The sequence below is a fragment of the Tetranychus urticae genome, chromosome 3, assembly GCF_039701765.1.
Source record: "Tetranychus urticae isolate SD_2017Ah chromosome 3, NJAU_TeUrti_SD_1.0, whole genome shotgun sequence".
Taxonomy (NCBI): Eukaryota; Metazoa; Arthropoda; class Arachnida; order Trombidiformes; family Tetranychidae; genus Tetranychus; species Tetranychus urticae.
This window is the reverse complement of record NC_142960.1, coordinates 6,290,323-6,312,072: the sequence shown is the minus strand read 5'-3', so window position 1 is coordinate 6,312,072 and position 21,750 is coordinate 6,290,323. Positions and strand designations below refer to the sequence as shown.

Sequence of the window (21,750 nt, the reverse complement as noted above, 5' to 3'; positions counted from 1 at the left end):
CACTTACATTCATTTTGGAAGAAAAGGGAACACAATCAAAGATTTTAATCAAATTTCTTTAATTTCTCATGAGTAAATATCTGTGACAAAATATTTCTCTTTCATTGATTCCAGAATTGACGGTCATTCGTGTTCTGATTCCATCTTTTTGGAGGGTTTTCGCATTTTTGATTTCGACTTCATTACTTTAGATTTCTTTCCTTTGTAACCAGCAGATTCCTGTTAATGATTCAAGTCAAAAAATAGATTAGATTTTGTTATCATGGAAATGGAAGAAAAACTCAGAACTTACTCTTTCATATCGCTCTTTATCTTTATCCGCAAGGCTAACGTATTTAGCTTTGGCTTTTTCATCCATTTTGGCCCAACGTTTACCAAGCTCTTTGGCTACTTCAGTAACCCCACCATCAGATATTTCCGACTTAATTTTAGAGCGAAACTCTTTACTGAACCAGAAAAAGGCAGATAAAGGTCTTTTAGGTGCGTTTGGGTCTTTCTTGACTTTATGATGAACTCGGCTTCCTCGTCGCTTACGACGTTTAACTTTACTTCCAGCGGCTCTTTTAGACCTTGATTTTGCTTTAGCCATCGCTAATCAAAACAAACAATTAATCTTTTCCAATGACAAGTCAAAATATATTTCCAATGATGAAACACACAAATTAAAACTAACAAATGAATGCTTCAAATTCAATGTTTAATTAACTCTTTTTCAATAATGATTTGAAGATCGATATTGTTATGGGTAGGAGTCTTTGACAATTGTTTCCCATTATTGTGTTCAAAAGGTTTAAAGATTGTAATAATTGTTGAACAATTGAACTACAAAATTGTAAAAAGGTTTTGTTGTGAAAGTTTCAAACATTATTGGTATTTAACTAAACAATTAAAATCAAGATGTCAATGAAAAATGTTTTGAAAACTGATGATGAAATAAGGTTCATTAATTAGTAAAATTATAACATTTAATTTATTATATTTTAATAGTTTTTAGATGGTTTCAAAATTGGGAAAACATTAAACCAAAATTTTATCAATAAATTAAAAAACATTGATTGTCCATGTTGTGTGAAACTGATTGTTGCTGTTCAATGATCAGTGATCAGTAATCAAGAAATTTGTGATAATTCAAAAAACTAGATGGCGCCTTGTTAAACGGCTGAGAAATTTGAAAAAGTGAAAAAACCGGGTATGAGTTACTATGGAGCTCAAAAACTGGTTGCTTTTCTGGCTTTAACCAATAGCATTAAATCCTATTGGTTGTCTCTACAGCTCTTATACATATACTTCTCCATCTTACTCTTTGGTTTTAATTTTGTGTTGTAAAGTGAAACTTAATTGAATTTATCTAAAAAGTTATCAAAATGGGTAAAGGTGGTGATTCAAAGCCAAAAGGACGTATGTCTGCTTATGCTTATTTTGTTCAAACATGTCGTGAAGAACATAAAAAGAAACATCCTTCAGAGAATGTGGTATTTGCTGAGTTCTCAAAGAAATGTGCTGAAAGATGGAAGGTAAGAGACATTTTCTTTTTTCTATTGTACCTTTATGTATCTTTGCACTTCTCTACTCTTTTTTCCCATACAAAATGTATTCATTTTTTTCAACTTTTCTGGTTTCGTTATCTTTTTTTAGCATTTATTTAAAAAAATTTTAATTTTCTATTTATTAGAAAACCTTTTTTAGGATGTAGTTGATAATTTTCTCTGTCTTTCTTTATCTATTTACCTATTTTAGACCATGAATGAGAAAGAGAAGCAACGTTTCCATACAATGGCTGAAAAAGACAAGAAACGGTATGATACAGAAATGGCTGACTACAAGCCTTCTAAAAATGAGAAAGGCGGTAAAAAGAGGAAACGGGCAAAGGATCCTAATGCACCTAAAAGGGCACTTTCTGCATTTTTCTGGTTCTGTAATGACGAGAGGTCAAAGGTAAAGGAGACTATGCCAGAGTCTAGTGTAGGTGAAGTTGCCAAAGAACTTGGTCGGCGATGGGGTAATATCAGTGAAAAGGACAAATCTAAATACGAAGCTCTTGCTGCTAAAGACAAAGCTAGATATGAAAAGGTCAGTATTTTTGTGTTTTAATCTTATGAATCATACTGCTTATTAGTAATCATGATCTATACTTGTGCATTCATTTTATTGTTTGAATTTTATTGTGTTTTTTTTTCTAGTCTTAATATCTTGTAACTAATTTTATCATATTATTTTCTCTATTTTCTGATTATATTAATTCTTGTATTTCCAGGAATCTAATGCTTACAAGAACAAAAAACCTAAAGGATCAGCTAAAAGCTCTAAGAAAGCCGATTCTGATGATGAAGATGAGGAAGAGGAGGAAGAAGAAGAAGAAGACGATGACGATGACGATGATGATTAAACATTCATTTTAAACACAAAAATTGAAATCTGTATTTTGCAGTAATAGAATCATTATGATTTAACACGATGATCAACACCATAATCGTTGATTGAGAGAGAAAGAAAAAAGAAAGAGTTGAAAATGTAACAATCAACTTTCCATTTAATTTCATCCCTCCAGATTCGTCGCCACTTATTCATCGAAGACTTTGGAAGTTGACAAAAAATGAAATGCTTAATTGAACCCAAGTCAATTAAAAAAATAAATTAGCAGATGGTAAATTCTTAGTCGACTTTATCAATCCAACAATTAGGATTCAAAACATTCAAAAATGAGTAAATCTCAAGACCTTAGATTTCTAATCCATTTTCCTTACGCCTTCAAGATTGTCTGACCCTTTTTCTCTCTTTCTTTTTCTCGTTCTCTCTCTCAACCACTCCCCGTCGTCGAATTATTATCACAATTTTGTCTTTTCCCAATATCGTATCTCAATCGTTTACTTCATTTTTATCAATCAAAATCACTTTAAGTTACATTTTACTCTAATACAAAAACAAATATAAAACCGCCCAACCTTCACTTTCTGAGGAAATTTCACTCATACACAGATCCATACACAAGACAATTCCTCTATCAATTTCTCAATTTCAATATTATTATTTTGATCATAATAATACTTTACTCATCTCCAATCTGTTGATTCATTTAATTCAATTAAAGCGAATTTGGGTTTATTTCATCGAGTTTAATTATCACGACCTTCTGTCTCTTAATTATCCCTTCTTTAAATTAACAAAAATCTGAGAAGAGACTCAAAATATTTTGCTATTTGCAGTTGCGCTTCTAAGCATAGAAGACTTGAAATAATGAATTTTAGCTGAAACAAGTCGAGAAGCATTTTGAATACTAAGACTGTCAATATTAAGAGTAAAATCTCAACTGTCGCGTCTAAATAGAAGTATTTCAATATGGAAAAATCTTGCTTATCCTCTGAGCCAGGATAAAACTTGAATAGAGGCCTTGTATTTAATCGAAAATCTTTTGATTGTGACTTAGCTTCAAGTACATTGACTGCCATCAAAAATTCAGTCACTAATTGTGACTTGAAATAAGCAAAAAGATAAATTGAGACAGCGTTAAAACAATGAAACTACAATTTCTATGTTATCGACAATTGCTAATTAGTATTTTCCCATCAAAGGAAATACATTGAGGATGTAATTAAGGATAAATTTTCCCGCCAACTGCCAACTTAGCCCGCAAGGTAAAGAGGAGAGAGAGTAAAAGAAAGGCGAATATGAAATATCGTTCTTCTCTCTTCCCTTAAATCTTCACATCATCATCTTTCCTTTCCTTTTCTATGGCAGCCATTTCTATGCCTTTGTGTATGTATATCTTCCCTTCTCTCCTCTTCTCAATGACCCCAATGCCAAACAAACTAACTACCTAACCTTAAACTAGCCAATTGTTGGTACTAATACAAGTTTTTCAAACTTCTCAACGGAAATATTTTCTGCCCTTTTCTATGTGACGGTTAAAAATAAAGGTTACAACACTTCAATTGTAACAATCTGTTGAAATAATAAAGCTATAAATTTACAATATAAATATCTATATTTAAACTTTACTTATCTCATTTCAATTCAATATTTTAATTCAATATTATCGTTAAATATTGTTCATACTTGTTGTTTCTACCATTATTGCTAATAGCATGAAATACAAGGATATCTTTAGGCCTTATCCTTATGACTTTCCTATTCATAGATAAACAGAGCGTTTAAATATAACAAGCGATTTTTAAGCTTTCCAAGTAACCTTTATTGTGTGTTAATGCTTTTTTTTGTTCTCTATAATACAAGATGATCTTTCTAATCAAATAAATCTATTAAATAAATTTCAATAAGAAAACTATAATTAATCAGTTTAAATTATATTGAACTCTTTACTATTTGGTATGTAAAGACACTTCAGGATAGATCCATGGATACAGAGTCAACATCTTTACAGACTATTTTCCTCTTTTAAGCTGCAAAAAAAACAGTGTGTTGAAAGCAAATCACCAATATAAACAAATAGAAATTGTTCAAATTAATAATAAATAGCTCATTGATAATTGTGTTTTTCAAAGTATATTTAAATATTGAAAATGTCTCAACATCAATCTAAACAATCGACAACAATCAAGGAACGAGATACTTTATATAAATTAATGATCAGGTAAAAATCGCTGTTTTTTTATATATTTTTTCACTCAATCCAAGCTTTTGTAAAAGTGTTAACATATGATGAGAAAGCGAGCCAAAATGAAAAGCCGGGTTGCCGGTATGGCAATGGATTTACATGTATGACAATATCTATACAATATACATTATATTAATATTAATGCAATGATTTACTAATGATAAATTTGTATAATTTACTATCAATCTCACCTTTTAATAGTCAACTGTTTTATGATGGATACCAATCAATTGCTCATCAGTTGTCTGGAGCTATACAACTAAATCTGAATCATTTGGCATCACCACCATCAGACCGACTTGCTCATCTGGTTGGATTAGGTTTAAAAACTGAAGGAGAAAATAAAGAACAAGAATCATTATTAGCCCCACCAATATCTGGAATTGATTTAGATTTTGACACAGAATCTCATTGTTCAGCTCCTGAACCAAGCACTTATGAAACTGTTTATGTAACTGCTCATAAAGGTAATATATTACAATGATAAATAATTTTTGCTTTTATAATACATTTATAATACATTTATATACATTTACATGTAGTAAGGTTTATAGATTAAATTTACATTGAAATTCATCTATGTTTAGGTCCTTGTCGAGCTGGTGCATTTAATATTGATGGTTCATTAGTGGCTACTGGATCTCAAGATGCTTCTATCAAAATATTAGATGTTGAAAAGATGATTGCAAAAAGTATTGGAACTGTATCAGAAGATCCACAATCTAATCAAACACCAGAAGCTCATCATCCTGTTATAAGAACATTATATGATCATTTAGAGGAAGTTACATGTCTACTTTTTCATCCAACGGAACAATTACTCATTTCTGGATCTCAAGATTTAACTATCAAAATTTACGATTTTGCTAAACCAGCAGTAAAACGAGCTCTTAAAACAATCAATGAAGCATCAGTATTACGTTGTATGTCATTCCATCCATCGGGAAACTTTTTACTTGTTGGAACACAACATCCAACTGTTCGTTTATATGATATCAATACCTGTCAGGGTTATGTTGGACCTAATCCTAGTGATCAACATTCTGGTCCCATAACTGCATGTAATTATTCATATAATGGTGGAATTTATGTTACAAGTTCAAAAGATGGAGAAATAAAAGTCTGGGATGGAGTATCATCACGATGTATCAACAATTTTCCACGAGCTCATGATGGTCATGAAGTATCTTCTGTTATATTTTCTCGTAATGGTAAATATATACTTTCATCTGGTAAAGACTCATTGGTAAAGTTATGGGAATTATCAATGTCTCGTTGTCTTATTGCATATACTGGAGCTGGTACAGCGGGTAAACAAATGCATAGAGCTCAAGCAGTCTTCAATCATACAGAAGATTTTGTTTTATTTCCTGATGAACGGACAACTAGTCTTTGTGTTTGGGACTCAAGGAATGCTGAAAGACAAAAACTTTTAAGTTTAGGACATAATAATACTGTTAGATATTTCATTCATTCACCTGTATCACCAGCATTTTTAACGTGCTCAGATGATTATAGAGCAAGATTTTGGTATAAGAAACCTGATTTATCAACAAATTAGAAATATAAATTGTATAAAAATTTCCTAAATTGCTAAATTATTGTATAATCTTCATGTTATCAATCAAAATTAAAAAAAACATAGATTCTACTTAAAAACTTTTGTGTGTAAAGTTTTATCTATTATATGAAAATTTAGTTTCTATTAACAGTGAATATCATTTATATCGTAATGTTGAATAAAGTTTAATGATGAAACTCATCTCCAATCACGTTTTAAAGAGATTCAATTCATGTGAGATGAAATATATTATAACATGATTTAAAGCTTTGCGGTTTGCAACTCAAACAAATAGCTAGATGGCGTTGTGTGTCTCGCTTTCCAACTTTGAATTTCAATGATTAGTATTTTGGTCTCATACACTCTTGTTTAAATCAATCTCATTTTTTTATTGTTGTTTATTTATTTTTTGTTTATCTGTCCTGTTGATCGAGAAAGCAAATCAACTATTAATATGAGTTATAATCCATTTGTTGCTTCTGTTCATGGACATCCTAGTTTCAATCCTGTCAAAATTGGTTCTAGAGGAGGTGCGGGCTCAGACAATAGACTTGTTAAACCACCAAAACCACTCGATAAACCAGTGGTTTCATATGCTCGTTATGGTCGCAAAGGATTACAATCACCTCAAAAGCAAACTGATGGTAAAGTCAGTATTCAGGGTGTCGAAGAAGAAGAAGAAACTGGTGAAATATCATCAAAACATATTGCAAGTGCTAGATTCGCCAGGAATCATAAATTGATAAATGAAATATTTAACGATACTGTTGTACCTGATGTAAGATCTGTTGTGACAACTGCTAGAATGAAAGTATTGAAAAATCAAGTTCAATCTTTGACAACTCATCAAAAAAAATTGGAAGTTGAATTACAACAGATTGAAGAAAAATTTGATGTAAAAAAGAGAAAATTTCTTGAAGCAAGTGAAACATTTCAGGAAGAAATGAAGAAGAGATGTTCGATTAAACCAGTTGATCCTGCATCTTTCCAAGCAATGGTAGATAAAGCCTATCAACAATTAAAAAAGGAACAAGCCCAGAAAGAAGAATCTGCCCGTAAAAAGAAAGAAGCTGAAGAAAGACAAGCTCAACTTTTAGCACAAGAAAAAGCAGCAACTATTGATATTCAACCGGTTGATCCAAATCAAGGTCCTCAAGCACCTAGACTTTATCCACCAGCAACTACTACAATACATTTAACCTCAGAGATTCCAAACAACGGACAATCGCACCTTCCTGATACTGGAGATGTAAGAATGGATGACATGACAACTGTTAAAGAATATTCAACAGAAACTATCGCAACTCCAACTGGTAGTACAAGTATAGTAGAGTCTAGTCATAACAGACAAGGAGAAAATGAACGATATGATACTCGGGTTGTTATTTTGAGTCAAACAACTCCTCATCCTAGTACTACACGAATGTCTGTATCTTCAAATTCAGGTAATGCAGATGTAACAATGGATAATATTACAACTGTCAAAGAATACACAACAGACTCAGATAATTTGAATGAACAATCAGATGGTAAGTTTAATTGAATGAAACAGGAATGAAACCGTAATCTAATTTTTTTCTCGCAATTTTATTGTAGCTACAACTGTTAAAAGATTACCGTCGACAGAAATGGAAATAACTGAAACTTCACGAATAATTGAACCAACAACCTCAAAGGCTGACAGTGTTGAAGCGAACAGTATCACTTTTGGATCATCGGGTAATAGGACAGATGTAACAATAGAAACATTAACAAGCGAAGTGACGGATTCGAGTAACTTTACTAAACCAGAAACAACAGCAACAATGACTGTATCTGAAGCTCAATATTCTACTACAACTGGATTCATGCAAATCGGGACAACAATTGAACAAAAACTCGCCCCTAGTGAAAAAATGGATACAGATGAAATAAAAACTGTAGATCAGCCTACATTTGAATCGCCATCTATGATATCCACATCACTACCACCTTCAGTTTCAGATAATACCGCAACGAGAACAGACATTGTTGATAATTCAACTGAGCGTTCAACTGTCGATGTAACACCTGAATTTGCAATAACGAAAAAGAACGTTGATGAATATAACACAGAAAAATCATCCACAACTATTACACAAGTAGAGTCAATACCTGATTCTATAAGAAAAGATGAAATGACTATATCTGCAATGAGCGTGCCCGTCAGTGCAGAAATGGACGATAAATTAATTAAAGAATCACCACCGCAAGAACCTTTAGTAATGGAGAAAAAAGAAGAAGAAACAACGACACAAATAACAATAACACCAACTTCTGAACCAATTGATAACTTGAAACCTGTAGCAGATCCTTCATTGACTACATTTATTACACCAGTAACTTCGGAAGTAACACCACAACCCAATGAAAACGATCAAAAATTTACAACTACAATCTCATCAAGTACGATATCACCAAGTGTAGATGGAATATCAACTGAAAAGATAACAATTTCAAATGAAACGTCAAATCAAGTATCAGAAACTAGTAGCTTGGAAGCTGAATATAAGGTAGAAACCGAGCAAAATGAAACTACAAAATTACCATCTACTTCAATGTCAATAACAACTGTACCTAGCATAAGTGGTGAAGCTGCAGCAACTGAATATTCTGGCGATCAAACCACTGTTGAAACTACCTGCAAACCCACGGAACCATTATCTTCATATGATACACCAGCAACAAAAGCAGAAGTTAAAGATGGAGTTAATGCAACAGTTGAATCCAACGAATGTTGAAGAAAAAACTTTTAATCTTTCGTCGTTTTAATACTATTAGATAACTCATTCATTCGCCTGTATCACTGACATTTCTAACGTGCTCATAGAGCAAGATTTTGATATAAGTAACCTGATCTACCAACAAATTTAAAATATATTGTATAAAATTTTCTAAATACAAAAAAATTTCTATGAATTTGATGAGTTATCATACGATTTTTATGTTATCAGTCGATAACTTCGATATAGCTGATCATATTTTTGCACTCTTCCCAATAAACCAATTTTATTAGAATAGACAATAACTTAAGTTTCTGATGCAAAAAGGCAAATTATCATATTTGAAGTGTGTTGATGACAAACAACGACTTTAATCCAATGATAACTATTATCAAATGTTCTTGTCTCTTCACATATTAGCTGCTTTTGTTGGCCTTCAATTTACAGATTTTAAGACATGCACCACATAGAATTGACTTTATTTTATTTCGACTGTTATTTAATCATCAGCTTGTACGAATAACCCTCTTCTTAATTAATTTTTACTTTCCCGTAAAGTCGGTAAATGACTTTGGTTCAGAAACTTATTGCTTGTAGATTACAATGAACCCCAATGACTATTGCTGCTCTATCTCTATGAAAGATATTAGTAATTGTCTCAACCGCAGGAAATTGATTAATTACAAATCTAAATGCCTAAATTATCCAATTTGATAAATCATAACCATTAGCAATGAAGTAAGAATAAAGAAATCATAACAAACTCAACTCTAACACTTACCTCAACAAAGTGCATTGACACATTTGCATGTTAGTGCTTAGTTTTTTAGCAAACATTTCCATTATGATTGATCGGCAAACCAAACTGTTTAATTTAGGTACTTAGATTTGTAATTAACCATTTCCTTAAATAGTTGATAATTGTTATCATTTGGTTGTATTGAAAGTCGTTATTTGAGTTCTCATCAATATACACGTCAAATGTGTGATAATTTGTCTTTTTGCATTAGAAACTTAAGTTATTGTCTTTTTTCAATGTAAAAAAAATGTTTATCGTCCAAAGAAAATTTAACCTTACTCATTTGCCCTCAATTGTTTTTTTTTGCGCTAATCACTACTAATCCTTTACCATCATCATAATCAAATAGTAGAGAGAATGAGTCGGAAAATGAGAATAAATTAGTTTTAACTTGCAATCTTTTTAATCTCTGATTGTTGGATTAGATCAGACCCAAAATTTAGCATGTAAAACCTCTTAGACAAGCGAAGAGTCTCTCAGTGTTTTGCTTAAGCTAATAGATCCAAACTACAATTCGTGATGTCTATTGTTCATTATTTTTTCATTATTGCATCAACAATCTCATCATCATCATCATCACCATCTTGTCTCTTCGTTTAATTGTCTCCAATTGTCCCAGCGTAAAGATCAACATTGATTTGCTTGCTTCTATCTTTCAACACACTCAATACAATTTGAATTGCTGTTGCTTATTTTTGTGAATCCTAAGACTGCTGATTGGAACCATGAGTAGAATCGAGGACAGCAATATAATTACAACTCTATACCAATCTTCAACTGTTGATGATTACCATTGTCATTCAAGTGACCGTTACAACAGTGCGGATACAGTGGCACGTAAGCGTCTCATTGTGGCCAGTATCATTTGTCTGATATTCATGGTGGTTGAAATTGTTGGCGGTCTAATGGCAAATTCACTTGCGATTGCTACCGATGCAGCTCACCTATTAACCGATTTTGCCTCTTTCATGATCAGCCTTTTCTCCATTTGGTATGCATCCAGACCGGCAACACAACGAATGAGTTTCGGCTACTATCGAGCTGAGGTTATTGGAGCTCTAATATCAGTTATGCTTATTTACATTGTCACCGGTGTACTAATCTACTGTGCCACTCAACGTCTTTGCACTCAACAATATGAAATTCAACCCACTTACATGTTGATCACGAGTGCTTTTGGTTTGATTGTCAATATCATGTGAGTTTTATTACGAATTGTAACTTTTTCTTATCCTTTTGACTTCTCTTCCAATTTATCAAATTAATACTCATAATGTCCTTTCTTTTTGTATTTAGTATGGGAATCGCTTTACAAGCCGGTGGTATACCTCATGGTCATTCACATGGCCCCTCACATGGTCACTCACAGAATCATTCACATCAACACTCACATGATGCCTCCAATAAAAACAGAAACTACCTTTTAGATTACTCCAGTTACTCAAACTATCATTCAGTTGAAACTGGGGAAATTTTGGATAACCACCAACATGAGAAACCAAATATAAATGTCAGAGCGGCTTTTATTCACGTTTTAGGAGACTTTTTTCAAAGTCTTGGAGTTTTTGTGGCAGCTTTGATCATCTATTTTAAGCCTGAATGGGCTTTTATCGATCCAATTTGTACATTTCTCTTTTCCGTCCTCGTATTGTTGACTACATACCACATAATTAAAGATGTTTTCAATGTCCTAATGGAAGGTAAACAAATCAACTTATTTATACTTCAATATTAATTTCCACCAACACTGTTACATCAAAATACTAAATTGCCATTTTTCAATATCTAATCATTGTATTTTAAAATAATTTCAGGAATTCCTAAAGGTATCGATTTTATCAAAGTATACAAAGCAATGGGTTCAATTCCAGGAGTTATTAAGGTACACAATTTGAGAATCTGGTCACTTAATATGGATAAAGTTGCCCTTTCGGCTCACATAGTTACAGGTAAAGTAAATTAGCTGCATTAGCTTCATTTAGTTTTTAACACGTCATTATTTTTATTTTTTTTAGGAAAAGATGAAGATCGAACGCGAATTCTGAAGAAAGCTTCTGATCGTTTAAAATCGGAATTTGACATATTTGAATTGACACTACAATTGGAAGAGTACAAAACAGAAATGGATAATTGTGATCAGTGTCAAGTACCTAATTGATGTACTCTACAGTGCACTTCAAAGGTTCAGGATCGCATACTTTGCACTTGATTGTTTGAATTAAATTATGGCAATGAAATTAAACTATGGCGATAATTCTCATATGCTGGTCGTAGTCCTCAAACCATTGAACGCCTACTTAATTCCATCAATCCCTTCATTAATTCTGAGTGATCAACACACAAAGCAAGCGATTCTTGAACTTTTTCTATGGACTGAATAATTTTTTCATGACTCTTAATGTATTGTCCTTTGCGCTTTTTCATCCGTTTTTTGTTATTCATTCCAGTTTCTTTTCAACCATTCTGGATGTCTTAAGATTATCCATGCAAAAGAAGGCAAATTTAAGTTTGCAACTTTTCCAGTCAATTAATGCAAAGCATCAAATATGTTGTAAAGGGTTTAATTGTTTTCCAACCCTGACGATTCCATTAAGTTGAACTTGATTTTGTTAATTTCCATATATATAAATTTGTAAATGCTTAAAAAGCATGTGATGTAACATGAATTTTATTAACTGTAGTCTTAACTATTGATTGAAACGATCTAGATTTTTCAATAACTGACCCTAACTATCGATTAATTTTATTTAATTTTAACTTACAATTTTTCTCTGATAATTTGCTGATTCCCTTATTCACATTATTTCGATTTCCTATTCACAGAATATAATACAAAATTTATAAGTTTCGTGTTGATAGTCTTTGATAGTTTTTCTACATGATTTTATCGAACAGAATGAGGACTGTTAATGATTCATTTAAGCAAATTAAACTTGCTAATTATTCTTAAACTATAATTTATAAATTATGCGGTAATTTAATCGATTACGTTAATCGGCTAAGATTAACTCTTTTATTTGGTAACGATTGCGAGTAGCCCATGATCATAATTTACTTAAATGAGATTTGAGTTCAGTAAAAGGGAAAATGGCAAAGTAGATGAAATTGAAATACAAGATAACTTCCACTTGAGAGATACGTTGGTTACACACTGGTTTGGTTATTATAACTATTATATTATAGTTATTGAAGCTAGTCAATTAACGGTCAAGTGACTGATTGACAGATTAAATACAAAACGGTGCCAGTTGGTCGAATTTCTAACCGCGACTGTTCAGCTGACCATTCATTCCTAACAAGTGAAAGATGCATTTAATGCTGTTAGTTTAATGATTGGTTTTATAATGAGTTGGCTGTAATAATGTAAACTGAATGTGAAAATTAATCGATAGAAAGTAAATTGTCGAATAAAATTAACTTTATTAGCAGTTTAGACGGATAATCTAATTATTTAATTTGGATTGATACATGAAGATTGTACAATAATTTAGCAATTTAAGAAATATTTTACAGTATAAGTTTATTTGTTGAATAGACCAGAATTTTAATACGGAGATATTGCTTTAAAATCATCCGTGAAAGTTATAAATTAATGCTGATACAGGTAAATATACGAAATATCGAAAACTATTTGGAGTGTCAACTTTCTGTTTTGTCATTAAATTTTCCTTGGATTCAAGCTATTTATTCGTGTTCCGGTCTTGTCGTTGGTGTATCATATGAAGATAATGGTTCTGTAGATTTGCTTGTAATTTCAACAGTAGTTTGATCGACAGAATATTCAGTTGTTGCAGCTTCACCACTTATCCTAGGTACAGTTGTTATTGACATTGAAGTAGATGGTAATTTTGTAGTTGAATTTTCCTCGGTTTCTACCTTATATTCAGCTTCCAACCTACTAGTTTCTGGTACTTGATTTGACGTTTCATTTGAAATTGTTATCTTTTCAGTTGATATTCCATCTACACTTGGTGATATCGTACTTGATGAGATTGTAGTTGTAAATTGTTGGTCATTTTTATTGGGTTGTGCTGTTACTTCCGAAGTTACTGGTGTAATAAGTGTAGTCAATGAAGGATCTGCTACAGGTTTCAAGTTATCAATTGGTTCAGAAGTTGGTGTTATTGTTATTTGTGTGGTTGTTTCTTCTTTTTTCTCCATATCCTTTACTAAAGGTTCTTGCGGTGGTGATTCTTTTATTAATTTATCGTCCATTTCTGCACTGACGGGCACGCTCATTGCAGATATAGTCATTTCATCTTTTCTTATAGAATCAGGTATTGACTCTACTTGTGTAATAGTTGTGGATGATTTTTCTGTGTTATATTCATCAACGCTCTTTTTCGTAGATGTGAGTTCAGGCGTTACATCGACAGTTGAACGCGCAGTTGAATTATCAACAATGTCTGTTCTCGTTGTTGCAGTATTTGAAACAGAAGATTGTAATGGTATCGATATCATAGATGGCGATTCAAATGCAGGCTGATCTTCAGTTTTAATTTCATCTGTATCCATTTTTTCACTAGGGGAGAGTTTTGATTCACTTGTTCCGATTTGCATGAATCCAGTTGTAGCTGAATATTGGGCTTCAGATACAGTCATTGTTGCTGTTGTTTCTGGTTTAGTATAATCATTTGGCTTAGTCACTTCGCTAGTTATTTCTGTAAATTTACTCTGTGATTGTTCATTCAAATTATCTGAGTCTGCTGTGTATTCTTTGACAGTTGTAATATTATCCATTGTTACATCTGCATTGCCTGAATTAGAAGATACAGGCATTCGTGTAGTACTAGGATGAGGAGTTGTTTGACTTAAAATAACAACCCGAGTATCATATCGTTCATTTTCTCCTTGTCTGTTATGACTAGACTCTACTATACTTGTACTACCTGTTGGCGTTGCGATAGTTTCTGTTGAATATTCTTTAACAGTTGTCATGTCATCCATTCTTACATCTCCAGTATCAGGAAGGTGCGATTGTCCGTTGTTTGGAATCTCTGAGGTTAAATGTATTGTAGTAGTTGCTGGTGGATAAAGTCTAGGTGCTTGAGGACCTTGATTTGGATCAACCGGTTGAATATCAATAGTTGCTGCTTTTTCTTGTGCTAAAAGTTGAGCTTGTCTTTCTTCAGCTTCTTTCTTTTTACGGGCAGATTCTTCTTTCTGGGCTTGTTCCTTTTTTAATTGTTGATAAGCTTTATCTACCATTGCTTGGAAAGATGCAGGATCAACTGGTTTAATCGAACATCTCTTCTTCATTTCCTCCTGAAATGTTTCACTTGCTTCAAGAAATTTTCTCTTTTTTACATCAAATTTTTCTTCAATCTGTTGTAATTCAACTTCCAATTTTTTTTGATGAGTTGTCAAAGATTGAACTTGATTTTTCAATACTTTCATCCTAGCAGTTGTCACAACAGATCTTACATCAGGTACAACAGTATCGTTAAATATTTCATTTATCAATTTATGATTCCTGGCGAATCTAGCACTTGCAATATGTTTTGATGATATTTCACCAGTCTCTTCTTCTTCTTCGACACCCTGAATACTGACTTTACCATCAGTTTGCTTTTGAGGTGATTGTAATCCTTTGCGACCATAACGAGCATATGAAACCACTGGTTTATCGAGTGGTTTTGGTGGTTTAACAAGTCTATTGTCTGAGCCCGCACCTCCTCTAGAACCGATTTTGACAGGATTGAAACTAGGATGTCCATGAACAGAAGCAACAAATGGATTATAACTCATATTAATAGTTGATTTGCTCTTTCGATCAATAGGACAGATAAACAAAAAATAAATAAACAACAATAAAAAAATGAGATTGAATCAAAGATTACATAGGAACAAAATACTAATCATTGAAATTCAAAGTTGGAAAGCGAGACACACAACGCCATCTAGCTATTTGTTCGAGTTGGAAACCGCAAAGCTTTAAATTTTTTGCTTTGTACAAACGCTCAAATCTTGTTATTGATAAAATTTTGGCGACCAAATTAGTCATAATATAAAAGAAGAACAATTTAAATAAAACTAAATAAGTTGTTTATAGTTGATAAAATGAGTAAGTTAATACAAATTTTGAATGTTATGCGACAGAAAATAACATTGAACATCTAATAAGACTAACAAATTAGATAAACGTGATATAGCGATTGAATTCATTTGGTAACACTCGCTTTAATATTCATCACATTGCGATAGGGATGAATTGCTGGTTCAACTTCACTTCTGATAAATTCAATCACCTGCCGAGGCGCCCGACCAACGAATGAACGGGGATCAATGAGGTCCTTTAATTCTGCTTTGATTGGCTCGAAATATCTGTGATTCTCAATTCTATTTAATAAGTCATTGTTTTTACCATATTGTTTAACTTGGAGAGCTGCCTCATGAGAGAGTTGTCGAATCATTTCATGACATTCCTGTCGATTGGCACCTTTTTTCACCATAGCCAAGATGATATTTTCGGTTGCCATGAATGGAAGCTCCTGCAAAGAAAAAAACAAAGAAAAGTTTGAAAAATTTCAACTTATTCAAGTGAATTCATCATTTTTTACCTGATTGATGTTTCTCTCAATAACTGCTGGATATACAATGAAACCTTCGGAAACATTTTGTAATGTTATAAGAACCTCGTCAGCAGTAATAAAAGCCTCTGGGATAATAATACGTCGAATCGCACTGTCATCGAGTGTTCTCTCCATCCATTGAACTGAATGAGTGTTTAAAGCGGAAGCCATGACACCCATCAGATGTCTAGCTAATGAACAGCATCTTTCTGATCTCATTGGATTTCGTTTATAAGGCATTGCACTAGATCCAATCTGTGTTTCCTCAAAAGGTTCCTCAATTTCCTTCATGTGAGCCAGCAATCTCAAATCGGAACAAATCTTATGAATTGTTGAACCTAGACCAGCTAAGGCACCCAAGACTTCAACATCAACCTTGCGAGAATACGTTTGACCAGTAACAATTTGACTTTGGTCAAATCCAGAATACCTAGTGACTAGTTCATCAAGTTTTTTAACCTTCTCTTCGTCATTGTTAAACAGTTGAAGAAATGACGCTTGAGTACCAGTTGTTCCTTTACACCCTCTAAATCTCAAGTCATTTCGGACACGTTCGAAGTTTTTTAGATCCATTAGTAAATCATTGATCCAAAGACAAGCTCTTTTACCAACAGTCACTAGAAAATAGATTCAAATAGCAGTTTAAATGAAATTGCAATGAGATGAAAATATCAAAGCATACCTAATTGTGCTGGTTGAAAATGTGTATAACCAAGTGTAGGCATATCATGGTATTTCTTGGCAAATTTGGTGAATCTGTCGATACAACGAGCCAACCTGGGTAACAATATATTAAATCCATCTTTTATTTGGATTAAATCTGTATTATCTCCAACAAAGCAACTTGTTGCTCCTAAGTGAATAATGGGCGCTGCCTTTACACATTTTGAAGCGAACTCGTGAACATGGGCCATTACATCGTGGCGGGTCCTTTTTTCATCTTCTTTGACAAATTCAAAATCAATTTTGTCCATGTTATCTTCCATCTCGGATATTTGTTCATCACTAATATTAATTCCAAGTCCTTGCTGAGCTTTAGCCAAATTTACCCAGAGAAGTCTCCACGTTGTAAATTTCTTAATATCACTGAAATTTTGCCTCATCTCAAGACTTCCATACCGCTGAGATAAAGGTGATTGGTACAATCCGTGTGTTGAGTCCATTTTAGATTTCTTCTTTTTGTTGGCCAGGTGAATTATTCAAAAGTTGAAATCGAACTATTAGAGAAAAAACAAAAATTTCTTTGGTGATTAACAAGAGTCAATTGAGTATTAGTTTTTGATACAACATTAAAGTAAAAATCGTTAAATAACCTTCTCGAGTAAGCTTCAATTGCTTTGAAGATGATTGAATATCACTGTTATGATAGTAGATAAGGTAGAGTTCTGAACAGAGAATAGAGAGAAATTCTCTTTGGTAAAGAAGCCTAAGACATATGTTTTTATCTGACAGGGTATCTTGATTCACGTAAGATAGTGAATCAAAGATGATAACGGTTGATTATATCGCAAAGAAACCACCACTTCGAGAGCCTCACCAGATGAAAAGTTAATGGTTTTAATAGATTTATCTATCCATGCTAAAAAATAACAATAACTGAGATTTCATCTCACAACTCGAATAAGATTACCGACAATTATGATAGTTTCGAAATTAGAAACAAGAATTGCAGGATAAAAATGACTTACCAAAGTTGATAATGGCTCGGATTACAAAAATTTTAGCACTTATAGATGAAAATATCGACTCTTTTACAGTAAATTTACAAAAATTTAAACATACACTCAAACCTCTCATAATGAGACTCTCTGTGAATATCTCTTAAGCTTATTTCCACAGACGCTATTTGAACGAAGGATTTTTTGGCTTTGTTTATATCGATTATGGTACATATTTGTTTTGGTTACATTTTAATTTAACCAATAATGATTCAATTGTCATCAAAAAACATGTTTAACTAATTATCAACAATATTATTGCATTAGAAACTGCATAGATGATATAAAGAAATAAGTTAAAATCATAGCGCTAATTGATTATTAAATCCATAGATGACTCTGATCAGAAATTGTCTCATTATCGGAGGGTCTCATTATGAGAGGTTTGAGTGTAGTTTAAGATCGAATTGAGTTATACATGCTTCAGGAATCGTTTCGGAAGTAAGAAAATATCCAAAGAAGACATTTAAAAGTCATAATACACCAAAAAAGAGGATGGACGATAACTAAAATGGTAGGAAAAATGTGAGAATCCTGCTAGAACTTTCGTTCTAGCAGTTGTCACAACAGATCTTACATCAGGACCTGATGATCAGGTACAACAGTATCGTTAAAAATTTCATTTATCAATTTATGATTCCTGATTCGAATCTAGCAATTGCAACATGTTTTGATGATATTTCACCAGTCTCTTCTTGGATCGTTTATAATTCATATTAATAGTTGATTTGCTTTTTCGATCAATAGGACAGATAAACAAAAAATAAATAAACAACAATAAAAAAATGAGATTGAATTAACCAAGAGTATATGGGAACGAAATACTAATCATTGAAATTCAAAGTTGGAAAACGAGACAGACAGCGCCATCTAGCTATTTGTTTGAGTTGCAAACCGCAAAGCTTTAAATCATGTTATAATATATTTTATCTCACATGAATTGAATCTCTTTAAAACGTGATTGGAAATGAGTTTCATTATTAAACTTTATTCAACATTACGATATAAATGATATTCACTGTTAATAGAAACTAAATTTTCATATAATAGATAAAACTTTACACACAAAAGTTTTTAAGTAGAATCTATGTTTTTTTTAATTTTGATTGATAACATGAAGATTATACAATAATTTAGCAATTTAGGAAATTTTTATACAATTTATATTTCTAATTTGTTGATAAATCAGGTTTCTTATACCAAAATCTTGCTCTATAATCATCTGAGCACGTTAAAAATGCTGGTGATACAGGTGAATGAATGAAATATCTAACAGTATTATTATGTCCTAAACTTAAAAGTTTTTGTCTTTCAGCATTCCTTGAGTCCCAAACACAAAGACTAGTTGTCCGTTCATCAGGAAATAAAACAAAATCCTCTGTATGATTGAAGACTGCTTGAGCTCTATGCATTTGTTTACCCGCTGTACCAGCTCCAGTATATGCAATAAGACAACGAGACATTGATAATTCCCATAACTTTACCAATGAGTCTTTCCCGGATGAAAGTATATATTTACCATTACGAGAAAATATAACAGAAGATACTTCATGACCATCATGAGCTCGTGGAAAATTGTTAATACATCGTGATGATACTCCATCCCAGACTTTTATTTCTCCATCTTTTGAACTTGTAACATAAATTCCACCATTATATGAATAATTACATGCAGTAATGGGACCAGAATGTTGATCACTAGGATTAGGTCCAACATAACCCTGACAGGTATTGATATCGTATAAACGAACAGTTGGATGTTGTGTTCCAACAAGTAAAAAGTTTCCCGATGGATGGAATGACATACAACGTAATACTGATGCTTCATTGATTGTTTTAAGAGCTCGTTTTACTGCTGGTTTAGCAAAATCGTAAATTTTGATAGTTAAATCTTGAGATCCAGAAATGAGTAATTGTTCCGTTGGATGAAAAAGTAGACATGTAACTTCCTCTAGATGATCATATAATGTTCTTATAACAGGATGATGAGCTTCTGGTGTTTGATTAGATTGTGGATCTTCTGATACAGTTCCAATACTTTTTGCAATCATCTTTTCAACATCTAATATTTTGATAGAAGCATCTTGAGATCCAGTAGCCACTAATGAACCATCAATATTAAATGCACCAGCTCGACAAGGACCTAAACATAGATGAATTTCAATGTAAATTTAATCTATAAACCTTACTACATGTAAATGTATATAAATGTATTATAAATGTATTATAAAAGCAAAAATTATTTATCATTGTAATATATTACCTTTATGAGCAGTTACATAAACAGTTTCATAAGTGCTTGGTTCAGGAGCTGAACAATGAGATTCTGTGTCAAAATCTAAATCAATTCCAGATATTGGTGGGGCTAATAATGATTCTTGTTCTTTATTTTCTCCTTCAGTTTTTAAACCTAATCCAACCAGATGAGCAAGTCGGTCTGATGGTGGTGATGCCAAATGATTCAGATTTAGTTGTATAGCTCCAGACAACTGATGAGCAATTGATTGGTATCCATCATAAAACAGTTGACTATTAAAAGGTGAGATTTATAGTAAATTATACAAATTTATCATTAGTAAATCATTGCATTAATATTAATATAATGTATATTGTATAGATATTGTCATACATGTAGATCCATTGCCATACCGGCAACCCGGCTTTTCATTTTGGCTCGCTTTCTCATCATATGTTAACACTTTTACAAAAGCTTGGATTGAGTGAAAAAATATATAAAAAAACAGCGATTTTTACCTGATCATTAATTTATATAAAGTATCTCGTTCCTTGATTGTTGTCGATTGTTTAGATTGATGTTGAGACATTTTCAATATTTAAATATACTTTCAAAAACACAATTAGCAATGAGCTATTTATTAATTTGAACAATTTCTATTTGTTTATATTGGTGATTTGCTTTCAACACACTGTTTTTTTGCAGCTTAAAAGAGGAAAATAGTCTGTAAAGATGTTGACTCTGTATCCATGGATCTATCTTGAAGTGTCTTTACATACCAAATAGTAAAGAGTTCAATATAATTTTAAACTGATTAATTATAGTTTTCTTATTACAATTTATTTATTAGATTTATTGTAATAGAAAGATCATCTTGTATTAAAGAGAACTAAAGAAAGCATTAACACACAATAAAGGTTACTTGGAAAGCTTAAAAATCGCTTCTATTTAAACTCTCTGTTTATCTATGAATAGGAAAGTCATAAGGATAAGGCCTAAAGATATCCTTGTATTTCATGCTATTAACAATAATAGTAGAAACAACAAATATGAACAATATTTAACGATAATATTGAATTAAAATATTGAATTGAAATGAGATAAGTAAAGTTTAAATATAGATATTTATATTGTAAATTCATAGCTTTATTATTTCAACAGATTGTTACAATTGAAGTGTTGTAACCTTTATTTTTAACCGTCACATAGAAAAGGGCAGAAAATATTTCCGTTGAGAAGTTTGAAAAACTTGTATTAGTACCAACAATTGGCTAGTTTAAGGTTAGGTAGTTAGTTTGTTTGGCATTGGGGTCATTGAGAAGAGGAGAGAAGGGAAGATATACATACACAAAGGCATAGAAATGGCTGCCATAGAAAAGGAAAGGAAAGATGATGATGTGAAGATTTAAGGGAAGAGAGAAGAACGATATTTCATATTCGCCTTTCTTTTACTCTCTCTCCTCTTTACCTTGCGGGCTAAGTTGGCGGGAAAACTATTTAGGTTATCCCTT

General features: G+C 32.2%; 8 protein-coding genes across 9 annotated transcripts; 4 read left to right on the top strand and 4 right to left on the bottom strand.

Annotated features, from left to right (window-relative positions):
- Positions 1–42: 42 nt before the first annotated feature.
- On the bottom strand, positions 43–667 carry LOC107371339 (uncharacterized). Its single transcript, XM_015939392.3, has 2 exons — positions 293–667; positions 43–219 (listed from the first exon to the last, which is right to left on the bottom strand). Exons 1-2 carry the CDS (start codon positions 587–589, stop codon positions 124–126), a joined length of 393 nt encoding a protein of 130 aa, XP_015794878.1. The 5' UTR covers positions 590–667; the 3' UTR covers positions 43–123.
- A 648-nt stretch (positions 668–1,315) lies between these two features.
- Positions 1,316–3,102, top strand: LOC107371725 (high mobility group protein DSP1). The gene is made up of 3 exons (XM_015939877.3): positions 1,316–1,514; positions 1,738–2,070; positions 2,255–3,102. The coding sequence occupies exons 1-3, from the start codon at positions 1,365–1,367 to the stop codon at positions 2,384–2,386; spliced, it is 615 nt and encodes a 204-aa protein (XP_015795363.1). The 5' UTR covers positions 1,316–1,364; the 3' UTR covers positions 2,387–3,102.
- Positions 3,103–4,409: 1,307 nt separating this feature from the next.
- Positions 4,410–6,271, top strand: LOC107370909 (cleavage stimulation factor subunit 1-like). The gene is made up of 3 exons (XM_089268710.1): positions 4,410–4,588; positions 4,814–5,079; positions 5,200–6,271. The coding sequence occupies exons 1-3, from the start codon at positions 4,518–4,520 to the stop codon at positions 6,171–6,173; spliced, it is 1,311 nt and encodes a 436-aa protein (XP_089124836.1). The 5' UTR covers positions 4,410–4,517; the 3' UTR covers positions 6,174–6,271.
- A 249-nt stretch (positions 6,272–6,520) lies between these two features.
- Positions 6,521–9,110, top strand: LOC107371374 (uncharacterized). The gene is made up of 2 exons (XM_015939427.3): positions 6,521–7,702; positions 7,770–9,110. The coding sequence occupies exons 1-2, from the start codon at positions 6,628–6,630 to the stop codon at positions 8,930–8,932; spliced, it is 2,238 nt and encodes a 745-aa protein (XP_015794913.2). The 5' UTR covers positions 6,521–6,627; the 3' UTR covers positions 8,933–9,110.
- Positions 9,111–10,201: 1,091 nt separating this feature from the next.
- Positions 10,202–12,437, top strand: LOC107371375 (proton-coupled zinc antiporter SLC30A2). The gene is made up of 4 exons (XM_015939428.3): positions 10,202–10,911; positions 11,010–11,413; positions 11,528–11,662; positions 11,729–12,437. The coding sequence occupies exons 1-4, from the start codon at positions 10,439–10,441 to the stop codon at positions 11,869–11,871; spliced, it is 1,155 nt and encodes a 384-aa protein (XP_015794914.1). The 5' UTR covers positions 10,202–10,438; the 3' UTR covers positions 11,872–12,437.
- A 676-nt stretch (positions 12,438–13,113) lies between these two features.
- On the bottom strand, positions 13,114–15,617 carry LOC107371376 (uncharacterized). The gene has a single exon (XM_015939429.3). It carries the CDS (start codon positions 15,459–15,461, stop codon positions 13,398–13,400), a length of 2,064 nt encoding a protein of 687 aa, XP_015794915.2. The 5' UTR covers positions 15,462–15,617; the 3' UTR covers positions 13,114–13,397.
- Positions 15,618–15,741: 124 nt separating this feature from the next.
- Positions 15,742–18,120, bottom strand: LOC107371377 (adenylosuccinate lyase). Of its 2 annotated transcripts, none has more exons than XM_015939433.3 (4): positions 17,974–18,120; positions 16,968–17,502; positions 16,274–16,902; positions 15,742–16,204 (listed from the first exon to the last, which is right to left on the bottom strand). In XM_015939433.3, the coding sequence occupies exons 2-4, from the start codon at positions 17,446–17,448 to the stop codon at positions 15,875–15,877; spliced, it is 1,440 nt and encodes a 479-aa protein (XP_015794919.1). In that variant the 5' UTR covers positions 17,449–17,502; positions 17,974–18,120; the 3' UTR covers positions 15,742–15,874. The 2 variants fall into 2 exon arrangements, with proteins under 2 accessions (XP_015794919.1, XP_015794918.1); XM_015939432.3 differs by lacking the exon at positions 17,974–18,120 and adding an exon at positions 17,599–17,687.
- Positions 18,121–19,074: 954 nt separating this feature from the next.
- On the bottom strand, positions 19,075–21,261 carry LOC107371616 (cleavage stimulation factor subunit 1). The gene is made up of 3 exons (XM_015939755.3): positions 20,758–21,261; positions 20,267–20,532; positions 19,075–20,146 (listed from the first exon to the last, which is right to left on the bottom strand). Exons 1-3 carry the CDS (start codon positions 20,826–20,828, stop codon positions 19,173–19,175), a joined length of 1,311 nt encoding a protein of 436 aa, XP_015795241.1. The 5' UTR covers positions 20,829–21,261; the 3' UTR covers positions 19,075–19,172.
- Positions 21,262–21,750: the final 489 nt, after the last annotated feature.